The 14,039-nt window shown below is 47.1% G+C and overlaps 2 protein-coding genes and 1 pseudogene across 2 annotated transcripts; 1 reads left to right on the forward strand and 2 right to left on the reverse strand.

Moving 5' to 3' along the window:
• The first annotated feature begins 283 nt into the window (after positions 1 to 283).
• On the forward strand, positions 284 to 3,518 carry LOC127300426 (uncharacterized). Its single transcript, XM_051330529.2, has 2 exons — positions 284 to 2,927; positions 3,003 to 3,518. The coding sequence occupies exons 1-2, from the start codon at positions 657 to 659 to the stop codon at positions 3,507 to 3,509; spliced, it is 2,778 nt and encodes a 925-aa protein (XP_051186489.1). The 5' UTR covers positions 284 to 656; the 3' UTR covers positions 3,510 to 3,518.
• LOC127303703 (uncharacterized) lies at positions 3,516 to 5,225 on the reverse strand (annotated as a pseudogene).
• Positions 5,226 to 7,015: 1,790 nt separating this feature from the next.
• On the reverse strand, positions 7,016 to 12,614 carry LOC127300427 (uncharacterized). The gene is made up of 2 exons (XM_051330530.1): positions 11,205 to 12,614; positions 7,016 to 7,768 (listed from the first exon to the last, which is right to left on the reverse strand). Exon 1 carries the CDS (start codon positions 12,486 to 12,488, stop codon positions 11,232 to 11,234), a length of 1,257 nt encoding a protein of 418 aa, XP_051186490.1. The 5' UTR covers positions 12,489 to 12,614; the 3' UTR covers positions 7,016 to 7,768; positions 11,205 to 11,231.
• Between the last annotated feature and the right edge of the window lie 1,425 nt (positions 12,615 to 14,039).

The following is a 14,039-nucleotide window of genomic DNA, read 5'->3' on the forward strand; positions in this document are numbered from 1 at the left end:
CAAAATGAACTTGTACAGATGCGCAAAATCATATTGTCAAGCAGAGCTAAATCATCATATATACGCATGCAACGGACTAGTAAACTTATTAAGCACGGAGAAACTGATGCTACACAAGTAACCATTTTGTCAAGCAAGATCGATCACTGAAAAAGAAAATGGCATGAAGAGGAAAAGGGAAGATCTTACTGCACATTACGCTTGAGCAAGGAAGGCAGGCGGCCATGCGAGGAAGTAGGCGCAGATGGGCTTGCCGTACTCCTTGCCGCCTTTGTGTCATGCCCGATACCTCTGGAGATACAAGCCTGGGAGCCATGGGCCATGGGCTGGTGATCATGGGCCGGAAGTATCGGTGGATGGCAACAAAAGGAGAAGCTGCACAGGGAGAAGGGCATCGAATCAGTATCTGGATATTGGAACAGAACCAACTCTGCTCGCTCCTCTCTCTCTGTTGTTCTCTCTGTTCCTGAATTCTGGCAATCGATCAAGCCTCACGACGGCAATCATACCGTCAAGGGGGCAAGTGTGACAATTTGGTATCAGAGCCACAAAATTTCCTCACAAAATCCCAAAAAAATCCTTACAATTTTTTTTCCCCATTCGATTTGCTCTTCTGGTGTGGTGGAGATCCATCTGGTCGTGCGGAAGCGACGGTGATGTCGACAACAACGACAGAGGCGAACTTGAGTGCCATCAGCGAGAGCTTGGTAAAGCTCAACATGATGCTGGGTCGTATTGCCGTTAGGCAGGACCAGATGCTCGTTGATTTGAAGAAGATGACGGTGGCGCTGGCGCCCACCGCCACAACCACACCGACATCCGTGCCAGTTCGAGTACTGGGGCAGCAGACATCGAAGTCTTCTTCACCCTCGCTCTTCTCGGCCAATCAGGTCGTGGGTGCTGGTGTTCCAGGCGCGGATGTCGTCTTGGCTTCCACTATGCCCACCAGGTGTTCGACACAAGGCCCGGCTGCCAATTTCTCTTGCAACCATGCTGTGGTCGCGTTCCCAACTAGTGGCACGCAACATTTTCCTCCTACGACTTCGATGAATGCCAGGAACAACACGCTGCAAGATATTGGTGAGTCTGGCATGGACACACCTACATGCTTTTCGACCCATGTTCTCTCCTGGCCACGGGATGATCCGGGTGCACACAGTCAAGACGACACCAACATGTCAGCCGAGGTGCTGACACATATTGGAGGTTTGTCCCTATTTCAAGAGCTTTGTGTTGATGCTTTTGATGCAATGGCTAAATTGCTTCCCGAGTACGTGGTGCTGGGCGACGAGATTGCCGATCAAGTGCTCACTCATGTCGGCAGCTTCTCACTCTTTATAGAGATTGATATGGATACACACAATGAACCTGAGGGGAAGATTGATAAGCCAACACCCTGGGAACATGGACTAGGTGGAGTTGAACCGGTATTTCCTCTACTACCACCAGCAGAAGGAATGATGCAACAACTACTGTTAAGGGAGATGCAACAACATGGAAAAATTATTGCTATAATTAGCTTACCATGGGATCGAGGAAAACATATGCTTCTGTTACAAGATTTAGGTTGGCAACCAACCAATGCTGGAGGAGATACAACCTTGCTATGTGAGCAGGGGCCATTACAGTGGAGCCACATGATGCAGCAGAGTAGCAGCAAGCACGTCGCCAAGTCTGCGGATGTCAAGGTCCTTGAGTCTTTCGGCAAGGACGAACTAAAGAAGCTTTACAACGACAATTTCCACGAGTGGATATCCTTCCAACAGTATGAGTGGATGAAATGGATGAACAAGTATGTCAGCAAACTTTGGCCTTTTGTTTCACAAGCTGCAAGTCCAGTTGTTCAGGAACCTGTTGAACCACTGCTACAGGATTATCGACATCCTCGAAATGTGTCTCCAAGGATTGAAGGCATCCGTATCCAAATTCTTCAGCCAGTCCAAATTATAATGGATATACATTTCCGCTGGTGTGGTGATCCAGGAATAATCCTTGATGTTGATGCTCGGGTTACATCACTGCCTATCCTGCTCAAGGATCTCCATGTCTTAACTGCTGTTTGTGTTATATTTCAACTATCAGAAGATATTTCCTGCATCTTTGTTGTTACTATTGCTCTCCTCGCTGAGCCAGAGCCAAGAAAACAGTACAGGTTAATGGCTGTTGGAGGAAGCCTGACTGCTAGCCTGACTGCTATTCCAGGAGTTCTTGATATGATTGATGATACTGTTCATTCAATTGTCAATGACATGCTCCAGTGGACCTACAGGTTTGTTGTTCCATTGGATGTCAACGTTGATACAAGTGAGCTGGAGCTTAAACGTGAAGGAAAACTTTCTGTTACTGTAATAAAAGCAACGTCTTTGAAGGACAAGGAGTCAACTAGTAAATCTGATCCCTATGTGACCCTGCATGTGTGGCCGATGTTCAAGTTGAAAATACAAGTCATTGATGACAACCTAAGTCGTGAATGGAATGAAACATTTGAGCTGCTGCTGAAAGACAAGGAAACCCAATCTATCATTTTTGAGGTTTATGATGAAGACAAACTTCACCAAGATAAGAGGCTAGGTGTGGCTAAACTAGCAGTGAACACTATTCAGCCTGAGACGCCCTTTGAAATCACTCTGAATCTTATGCAGCCACTGGATTCACTTAAAATTAAAGGTTACATGGAAGAGCAACCGCAAGCCCTGGAAAATAAAGCAATGCAGAAGAGGAAGCGAGTCAATGATGCTGCAGTAACCGGTAGCACAATGCTTGCACTTGGTGGTGCCACATCACTAGTTTTTCCATGCCAACGGCTGAATGGTGCATTAAACGTTGGCCTTGCAAAAGCTCTGGAGGATGCGATTGAGAAACTTGTGCTCAAATTCTCTTGCACCTGCTTAGGCTCGAGGCTCTTAATATTGTCAACTTCACTCAAGGTAAATGCAGAATGGGGCTATGCATTTTTCTTCCGTCAACAGTTCAAGTTGCAGTATGCAAAGTCTAAAATCCAGTTCCTTCTATGGCTAAGCACGTATGAACTGATGCCATGGGATCCACGTGATATGCAAAACAAAGTCTTGTTTGCAAGCTCAAGGCAACCTATAGGAGCTCCTGATCTGCAGACACCATGGGATCCTGGCATTGTGACAATTCATAGTGCAACTCTGCTCTATTTGTCAAGGTTGAACTGCATGTTGGAGCTAGATGGAGCGGAGCCTGCACGCCATTGCTTGGGGGCAAGCAATGTTTTTTGGGGGCGGTATTGTCATGCCCGATACCTCTGGAGATACAAGCCTGGGAGCCATGGGCCATGGGCTGGTGATCATGGGCCGGAAGTATCGGTGGATGGCAACAAAAGGAGAAGCTGCACAGGGAGAAGGGCATCGAATCAGTATCTGGATATTGGAACAGAACCAACTCTGCTCGCTCCTCTCTCTCTGTTGTTCTCTCTGTTCCTGAATTCTGGCAATCGATCAAGCCTCACGACGGCAATCATACCGTCAAGGGGGCAAGTGTGACACTTTGGTGGCCAGACGGTCGAGCTTGCGGGTCTTGGAGTCGAAGGAGAAGGTCCCGTATCCCAGCATCTCGATGAACAGCTTCCATTTCTGCCCCACGTCGACGTCCATGACCATGATGCTCTGCTTCCTCCTGATCCGGTCCTTGGGCAGGCCGGGCACCGTGTCGTAGACCTTGCTGATACCCATCTCCTCCTCCACAATCCAGCCGTTGTCGCTGCGCATGCCGCCGCCGCGCACCCAGCGCTGCATCAGCTCGTTCTCCACGGTCACGACGCAGAGCCGCCCGTCGGGCGTCTCCCCCATGCGGTACTTGAAGTGGTGACCCGGCAGCTCCGCCGGCGGCAGCAGGTACGAGAAGCGCAGCGTGGCGAGGTCCAGTTCCAGGACGCGGCTGGAGTTGCAGATGTGCCAGTACATCTTGCCGGCAGCGTGTACGCCTCGGGTCTAGAACCAGTAGGGGTCGAAATTAGGGATGGCAACGGGTCTGCTCCCCACTTGGGAGTGCCATCTCATCCCCATCCCCATTTAGTAATTGGGGAGACATTTTTCCCATCCCCATCCCCACCGGGTTCGGGGCGGGGATCGGGTTCCCCATTAAGAAGCAAAATTCAAATGATCTTTTTCGTAATTTTATGATCTTATATATTTTGCACATAGAAATAAGCAACTTTGTAATATGTACAAGATAAAATAACAACATATTAGTATCATATGTTCGGTGATATTAAAATATACTACATCAGACACAATATTACAACATATTTCATATAAAAATATATCAATTTACATGTATATCAAATTATAACGGGGGTTAGCGGGGATGGGGAGACCTTTTAATCCCCATCCCCATTTTAGCTTATGGGGATGAAAGTTGCCCATACCCATCCCCTAATAGATGAATTCCCCACGGGTTTGCGGGGAACGGGGCCCCATTGCCATCCCTAGTCGAAATCGACCAAGACATGCTCGGCCAGTGGGAGCGCGCGCCAGCGGCACTGGTCGTTGTCGAAGGACGCGACCCAGGCGCGCGGGTGCCCGCCGTCGATGGTAAAGCAGACGACTTCGAAGCAGAGCTTGCTCGGGTGAGCGCGGGAAAGCAGAGCGGAGCCGACGTAGTACCTGGATCTGCGCCAGCGGTGGTCGTCGGGCACGGTGTCACGCGGTGGCGGCCGGAGGAGAGCCCGGCGGTGGGTGGCCGGGTCGAGGACGAGAAGGCGGGGGTGCGTCGACCTTGGAGTCGGTGTGTTGGGCTCGAGAAGCAGGCAGGAGGCCTTGGTGGCAGTCGTGGAGATTGAAGCGGGAGGCGTCCGGCGCGAAGTCGAGGGAGAGGCGCGGGGGGGAGGAGGCGTCGAGGGGAGCGAAGACGGCGTCGTAGCGGGTTGGGTCTCTTTTGTGGATGTGCGGCGGGGTAGCGGTTTTGACGGGGTGGAAGAAGTAGCCAAGGAGGGGAGCGGCGCGGGGGCGGCAGCGGGCGGCGACGCGGCACCAGCGGTGGCAGGCAAGGGCGGCGCGGAGGAGGTCGACGAGGGAGAGACGGCGGAAGATGTTGGGGAGGACATCCAAGGGTAGGACGTCGAGCGCTGCCTCCTCCGGCGGCTCCACCGATGGTGGGGGCGGAACCGAGTTGGGCGAGCAAGAGGACGGTGGAGTTTCGGTTTGGGGCTTGGGCTTGGGCTTGCTTCCGCCTCTCTTCTTCCCGGTCTTCCGCGCCATTGGTGGCGGCGGCGGCGGCGGTGTGGCTGGTGATGGTGGAGTTCTAGAGAGAGGGAGCAGGTACTGACAGAAATGATAGCGACCCAGCGGGGTTCCGAACTTCCGATCGAGTTCGTGCTCCAAGCTGAGTTCGCCCAGCTAAAGTACCGTAGTACTACACATACACATACTAGCTTTGATGAACGATATTCTAAATGAACTCTTTTCGAAAAAACTTTCGAATTAACCTGTAAATTTTGGTAAATTTTATTTATTTATTTTCCTCCGTGCATCACAGAATGGGCCTTCCCAACGTTTTTTAAAAGAAAGATTCTACATTTTTTAAAATGACTTCTATGTTTTTTTTGGTGGAATGGAATGGGCCTTACCACCTTTTATGTTATTTAGACACTCGATTGAGGCATCCGTCGAAGAGTGTTGATGCCGACGACGATCTTATCGAAGCCGCCATATGCGAGATGCTACACCGGATTTGCCAAATTCGGGGACACGTCGGGGATGAAGACACGCGGAGGTAGAACAAGATCAATACAATTTCTACACCATGTCGGATGGACTAGTAGAGGAGACATCTAGGACAGTTTGCGATGAATAGAGAAAGGTGCATGTGTAGTCCGCGGTTGCCGGATAAGACGACAAGGCGTGGTGGGGGACGAGGCGAGGACGTTGATGACTTAGTTGTAGTGGATGGTGATGAAGGTGTAGTTAGCAGAACCTGCGATAGCCCAGAGTGCCCATCCAGGTTACGTATAGAAGCATAGTGACGATACTCAAAGTAGGCCAAAACTTGGTGGCGTGATAAAAACCATGCGTAGAAGGCGGCGAGCCGCGTTAAGGGAGGTGTCGTCGTGACAACCTGGGACATCGATGCACGGGGATGGCAAAGATGATCACGCGCAACGAGGCTACAACCAGATGGGACGATGTAGCTGCAGGGCGCTAGTCATGCAACGGCTAGAAGTCACCAACACATACACAACTAGGAAGGCGTGTTGGAAGCCAATAGCGAGGACCAAGGGCGGCGGCACTGCATCCCGAAGGAGCGACGCATCAGAACCCGATAGCTCGATCGATGGTAGGCGCATGTGCTCGGTGACAAGGCGAAGACGAACTCAGCGGTACATGCCTGTCGTGCGGCTTGGGTGCATTGCCGGGGAACACATTGATGGGTGGCGCTTTACCGAGCAACACGTTGTTGGGTAGACGTTGAGGCCGGATCGGAGACGCATGAGGATGGCGAGCAGTGGACGGCGCAATCTGATCAATGATCGGCCAACCAATACACGAAAACACTGGTCGAGCGACCGATAGAGAAAAACCCCAATCTAGATTGAAGAAAAGGACTTAAGTGCAGCTGATTAACCGGTCAACGGATGAACCCTAGCTACCGGTTGCGTGGCCTCTGATAGGAGTGATAGATATCATTGAGATCAACCTCTCCGGAAGCGGTGCGGCACGAAAACATGTTTAGAGGCTATGTCTAGGATCTTGAGGCTGATAACATGAAGGAGTAAGATGGTTGGGACAATTATATATAGGTTACAACATTTAGAGGCTATACGAATCCTTAACAGCCTAGCCTTCGACAATTCAACAAATATTTACTGTTTGCAAAATAGCAATTTGCAACCACTGATGACTGATGAGGAAACTTTCAATACTTTCCAGATGACACTCTCTATAACAAGTCAAGAAGTCACACGACAGACTCCTCACCGTTCAACTCCATATCTCTGCAAACACAGAGCTTTGTTTGCCGCGCCTGTGTGCAGTCCTGAAGCGGGGAGACAAGAAAGGCTTAGTTTTGACCAGAGTACGCAAGCAAAGTACACTTACACGAAATAGGAAACTGGCTTCCTGGCTACACCAGTGCGTGTACAAAGATGAGACATAAATACATTTTCACATGCTCCGCCAACATCTTGATCAAAGAACGCAGCTAGCCAGCTATGCATGACTGCAGCAGCATCACGGCGAAGTACTAGGTGGATTTTCACATGCTACTGCGATATTTCATTCTGATTGCTCATTTCCTGCTCCACTCCAAGCGTAATCTTCAGACTGCTTGTTACTGCTTTGACATTCGTTTAGATAAAATAATAGTAGCTATCTGCAGAAGACAAGGCAAATGCGATGGTGTTTAGACAGGAGTTGCCCTAGCCAGATTCAACCAGGTGAGCCATTGTTGCAGCTGCACATACAGATTCAAGCTACCATCGCAGGACACAAACTATGTATCAAGCATGAGATTTGAATGTGTCGTCAAAATACGATAAATGTTGCTCGCAACAAGCATCAGCACATTTTGTTGTTAACCGCTGTATTCAGATCATCACATGCTACAAAATTCGCTTGAATATCACCGCGTTTGCTTAACAGTCTGGTGCATTGTCACATAGAGAATAACATACTCGGAGCTTTCCCTATGTGCTGGGGAGATCGCAGTAGCACAGCGGTGACCAGAAGTTAAATGATGTGCAAGCTGACTTCGAACAAAATATGAACCGATACCTTGCCTCAGTACGTAGTCTGAAGTCATCACCCTGAATCATAGGAATGACAGAATCATCAGCTAGCGATCCAAACTTCTACTTGCTCCGTCCATACAAAGATGTCGAAGATTTGTCTAAATTCGATTGTATCTATGCACTGAACATTGTCTAGATACATCCAAATTTAGACAAACTTGTGACATCCTTTTATGGACAGAGGTACTAGTAGAATTTTGTGAGCAAATGAGAAGAGCAATTGGTCAAGAACTTTGCAGGCAGAACATACAGATAAGGGAATGGGAAGGGAACAATCATTGTCGCACTACAGACCTTAGAGTGATCATAAATACATTCACCCAACACGCCACCACTAAAACGTCAGTGAAATAAAATAAAATAAAAGAAATAATATGAAAGTAAATTTAAGATGAAGGTGGCTCATGGTTATTTTCAGTTATTCAAATTTGTTCTGAGTTAGATTTAACAACACATAACAGTATTTATCCATTCATTCTAGTCGTTAAACCATGGCAAGTGGAAAGATTTGTTTTCTTCAAACAAATTAAGATGCATGCTTCACATAGATTTTACATGTTATATCTGTCTGACAACATTCTCGTGGGAAATTAACAAAATTGCAAGCATATTTATTGTTCACAAAAGCTAGGGTTAATATTCATGCAACAACTATAAAACATGCTGGATCACATACACTTGCTACTATTATGCAGAATTGCACATATCATGCAAATGAACCTGATGGCCCAACATACTATTGTGCTATCACATAAAAGTCAAGACCCTGATACCAAAATAAATTTGCAATGATGCAAGTCATTGGAGCATTTTTACTGAAATATAGTATCCGGAAGCACACTAGCTAACGTATGTCCAGTTGCGAACTTTCAGCAATACATAGCAGATCCAGTGAATTCCTAGAAATTTATAAATAACATTTACTTTCAACATAAAACAATAACTAGGGGAAAGTACACTAAAACATAGTAATACAATAAAAGGAGGTACACAATTGAACATTATGTCAGTGCAACCTTTACTTCCCGTGTCCTAAATAAACTTTGCTACCGAAGTCACTTGAAAGGACCATAATTCAAGGGATATAATGCCCACCATGATGTCCTCACACTTCATCGGTTGATCTATGAAGTGCTTTCAAATTAATGTACACGTCAATTGGTTGTTATGATGCTATAATTGGCAAGCATTTCTTGTGTGAAATACAACAGGGAAGGATAGGATGATCGGAGCATGTAATTAGCTCTTCTACGATCAAGATATTTTGCTATCTCCAACCAACCAGAAGTGAGAAAGAATATGATAAGAACTACCAAAACAAACTTCTACTTTCGAATAATAACTTCACTCTTTGCCGCTCTATGCAAAATCATATTGGAAGAAATCCTTACTGAGATATTACAAGGCACTTAAGCAGTAATGAGATGGAAGAACACAAAAATAATCATATAAAACAACATTCTCAAAATCACATTGGTATCTTTGTCAATTGTAAAGATAAGGGAATGAAAAGCGGACATTAATTGGTCGCACTGCAGATCTTAGAGTCAATAAGGAACTTCACCCAACTTACCACAAAACAAAAGGTCAAGGAAAAGAAGAGCATGGAAGTAAATATAAGATAAGGTGGCTCATGGTTAATCAGGTGTTTTAGCAACAGATCTTCTCTGAGTCACACTAAATAACCCGTAGCAATATGTGTTCCGTTCAATCAAGTAGTTAAACCATGACAAGTGAAAAGATTTGTTTGTTCAAACAAATTAAGATGCATGCCTCACATAGATTTTACATATTATATCAATCTGCCCACAGTTTCCATGGCAAATGAACAAAAAAAAATGCAAGCATTCACGTTGTTCACAAAAGCTAGGGCTAATATTCATGTTGCAACCATAAAACATGCTGATGACACACATGCAAATGAACCTCATTTTTTCAATAAAAAGCGTTTTATTACTTAAAAAATATGCAAATGAACCTCATGTCCCTGCATACTAATAGTATATGCTGTTACAGTCAAGACACTGATAGACGGCATAAAAGTTGCAAGCATGCAAGTAATTGGAGCATTTGTTCTGAGATATACTATTCGGAAGCACACAAGCTAAGATATGTCCAGTTGCAAACTTTCGACAAAACATAGTAGATCAGGATAGGTCAAGTGATATAAGCCATGCTATATAGAACCAAACTTTGTCAGTTCATCCATGAAAGTGCTTCCAAGTTAATGTAGACATCAATTGGTAATTATGATGCTATAATTGGCAAGCACTACAGTGTGAAATACTACAACAGATTAGAATGGATGATCAGAGCATGTGATTAGCTCTTCTACCTTCAACATAATGTGTTATCTCTAACCAACTAGAGGTTAGAAAACTGTGATAAGAACTACCAAAACAAACTTCTACTACACTCAACACCCTGATAGCAATGCTCCTCAACGGTATGCAAATGAACCTCATGTCCCTACATACTAATAATATACTATTGCACTCAAGACCCTGATAGCAAACACTAAAGCTGCAACCATGCAACTCACTAAAGCATTTGTTCAAGTATACGGAGTTTCGGAAGCACACAAGGCAAGATATGTCCAGTTGCAAACTTTTGACAAAACATAGTAGATCAGGATAGTTCAAGTGATATAGTGCCATGATATATAGCATCAACCTTCATTGGCTCATCCATGAAGTGCTTCCAAGTTAATGTACACATCAATTCATAATTATGATGCTATAATTGGCAAGCATCAGTGCATCACAGTGCGAAATACCACAGATCAGGATAGGATTGATTTTTTTTAGGAAGCAGCTGCTGATTTTTTTTGTATATATATATATATTATTTATAATGTACAGAGCTAAGGAAAAATATGCACAAATTATTAAGAAGTAGTAACACATGAATAAAAGGTGGAGTATCTCTTGTTTCTGGATCTGTGGAGGGCCAGCTACTTGTTGAATTTGATCTTGCATCTGATCAAACTTGCTCTGATCAAAGAAGTGCTCATTTCTGGATGTCCAAATGGACCAAGCCACAAGGATCATAATTTTCATTTTTTTAAAGGCTGCTGAAATTGATGCTCTGACCATCAGGATGGGATGATGACAGCATGTGATTAGCTCTTGTACCATCAACATAATTTGCTATCTCTAACAACCAGCTGAAGTGAGAAAGAATATGATAGGAACTATTAAAACAAACGTCTACTTTGGAATAATAACCTTTCACTCCTTGCTATTTTGTGCAAAATCATATCGGAAGAAATCCTTGGAACATTACAGATCTTAATACTAATAATGAATACACTTGTGATTCCGATCCTACTATCCTAGTAAAGCTATAACACTTGCACACATGGAACAGACTAGTTAAGTCAAGCACATAGAAAAATTGATCTGAGCAAGCAACATCACTGAACAAAAAAATGGCATAAAGAGGAACTTACAGATAACTGAACGTCGTCAAGCCATTTTTACGGTTGAGCAAGGAAGGCAGGCGGCCATGCAAGGAAGTAGGCGCAGATGGGGTCCCCGTACTCCTTGCCGCTTCTCGTGGCCAGGCGCTCCAGCTTGCCGGTCTCCGGATCGAAGGAGTAGCGGCCGTATCCCAGCATCTGGATGAACAGCTTCGTTTTGTTCCCCGCGTCGATGTCGGTGAGATAGATGCTCTTTACCCTGCTTTCCATGTCCCTGGGCAGGCCCGGCACCGTGTCGTACACCTTGCGAAGATCCATCTCCCTCTCCAGAACCCACCCGTTGTCGCTGCGCCTGGTCTCCCCACGCACCCATAGCTGCATCATCTGATCCTCCACGGTCGCAATGCACAGCCGCCCGTCAGGCGTCTCCCCGATGCGGAACTTGCAGCCATCCGGCAGGCTATCCGGCGCCAGCAGGTAGGTGAACTGCAGCGTGGCGGGGTGGAGCGCGATGACGCGGCGGGAGTTGCAGATGTGCCAGTACATCTTCCCAGCAGCGTGCACGCAGCGGCGCTCGAACCAGTAGGGGTCGAAATCGACGACGACCTTGTTGTCCAGCGGGAGCGCGCGCCAGCGGCACTTGTCGTTGCCGAAGGACGCGACCCAGACGCGCGGGTGGCCGCCGTCGATGGCGAAGCAGACGGCCTCGAAGCAGAGCTTGCTCGAAGTCGGGTGCGCGCGGGAGAGAAGCGCGGAGCCGACGTAGTACCTGGAGGTGCGCCATCGGTGGTCGTCGGGCACCGTGTCCCGCGGCGGCGGCGGGAGGAGAGCGCGGCGGTGGGTGGCCGGGTCGAGGACGAGGAGGCGGGGGTGGCTGACCTTGGGGACCGATGCGGCCGGCTGGAGGAGGAGGAGGCCGTGGTGGCAGTCGAAGAGCTTGTAGCGGGAGACGTCCGGGGCGAAGTCGAGGGAGAGGCGCGGCGAGGAGGCGTGGAGGGGAGCGAATACGGGCTCGTAGTAGGCTAGCTTGTTGCCGGTTTTGGCGGGGTGGAAGAAGTAGCCGAGGAGGGGAGGGGCGCTGGGCAGGCAGCGTGCGGCGGCGCGGCGCCAGCGGTGGCAGGTGAGGGCCGCGCGGAGGAGGTCGGCGAGGGAGAGGCGGCGGAGGATGTTGGGGAGGACATCCAGGGTGAGGACATGGATCGCTGCCTCCTCCGACGGTGGGGGCGGAACAGAGTTGGAGGAAAGTGGAGTCTCGGTTTGGGGCTTGGGCTTGGGCTTGCTTCCGCCTCTCTTCTTCCCCGTCTTCCGCGTCATCGGTGGGCGGTGGGCGGTGGCGGTGGCTGTGGCGGCGGCGGCGGCGGCGGCGGCGGCGGCGGTGGTGGAGTAGAACACGCCTTGGCAGTTGGCACCAGTCCGAGCCTCGCGTCGACTGCCTTGTGAAAAGCGTGAGGTGCGGACGACGGGATGAAATGATAGGACCGCCCATGCAGATCGATTTCGTTTTTTTTTTACATTCAATACCACATATATTCGTAGTACTAACTAAATACGGTTTTGCTATGTCTCAGTCAACTGAGATTTTCTTAAGTCTAAGTCACTTACAAAAATGTACTTTGAGTTGCACTTTTCTGTTAAAAAAGTGCAATTGCACTTTTTCTGATGTAAATGTGCAAATCGAACCGAACAGCACTTTTCTTTAAACTGTAGTTGCACTTTTCTGAATTGACTGAGACTTAAGAAAATTTCAGTCAACTGAGACATAGGCACACCCAACTAAATATTACATGGTAGAGATACACTAGCTGACTCCAACGACTACAAAATAAAACCTAAAAGATACTAACAATTCGTCGAGGTCTTCATATTTTTCCTTCTTTCAGATTATAATCGTGTACTCTTCTGAAGGCAGCCAAAGATACATAACGAACCACAGACCTGTAAATACCGACGAAGATTCTCCCATAATTTTAATTTAAACCGCAATGCCAAGGCTGCGTGCACCCGCGCAACCATTAAAACAGATTTGACTAAGACTAGATTTCATTTCACTTTCCTATTTCTCAACAACAACTTCTCTCATCGGCTATTTCGTGTTTTCAAAATCATTAGTTATCTCATACATACCCTATTTTGATTTCGATAATATGGTGCATCATACCTTATACAAACAGAATTATAAGGTTTCTTTATTTTATTATGCCATGAGAAGAATTCTTCCATTCTCTTTTTCTTTGGTTGCAGGATAACCTAAACTTTTATAAGGAGCGCAATTCATAGTAAAAAAATACTAAAAAGGGAATTTTTCCAATAGAACTATGGAACCCCCGAGCATTTGCGATTATACCTATCCCGCGGGAATAAGAAAACTCGCTATTCACTCAGTTTATTTTCCACAATAAGATTATGTAGGAGAGATGGCTGATACGTCTCAAACGTATCTATAATTTCTTATGTTCCATGCTTGTTTTATGACAATACCTACATGTTTTGCTCACACTTTATGTCATTATTATGCATTTTCCGGAACTAACCTATTGATGAGATGCCGAAGGGCCAGTTGCTGTTTTCTGCTGTTTTTGGTTTCAGAAATCCTAGTAAGGAAATATTCTCGGAATCAGACGAAATCAACGCCCAGCATCTTAGGATTGCATGAAGCTTCCAGAACACCCGAGAGCCGCCAGAGGGGGGCCACAGGCCCACCAAACAGTAGGCCGGCGCGGCCAAGGGGGGGCCGTGGCCCCCTGTTGTGTCGTCGCCTCATTGACCTTCTGACGCCGCCTCTTCGCCTATATAAAGGTCTCTGACCTAAAACACGAGACGGAAAAGCCACGGTACGAGAAACCTTCCAGAGCCGCCGCCATCGCG

The sequence above is a fragment of the Lolium perenne genome, chromosome 5, assembly GCF_019359855.2.
Source record: "Lolium perenne isolate Kyuss_39 chromosome 5, Kyuss_2.0, whole genome shotgun sequence".
In the NCBI taxonomy this organism is placed as follows: domain Eukaryota; kingdom Viridiplantae; phylum Streptophyta; class Magnoliopsida; order Poales; family Poaceae; genus Lolium; species Lolium perenne.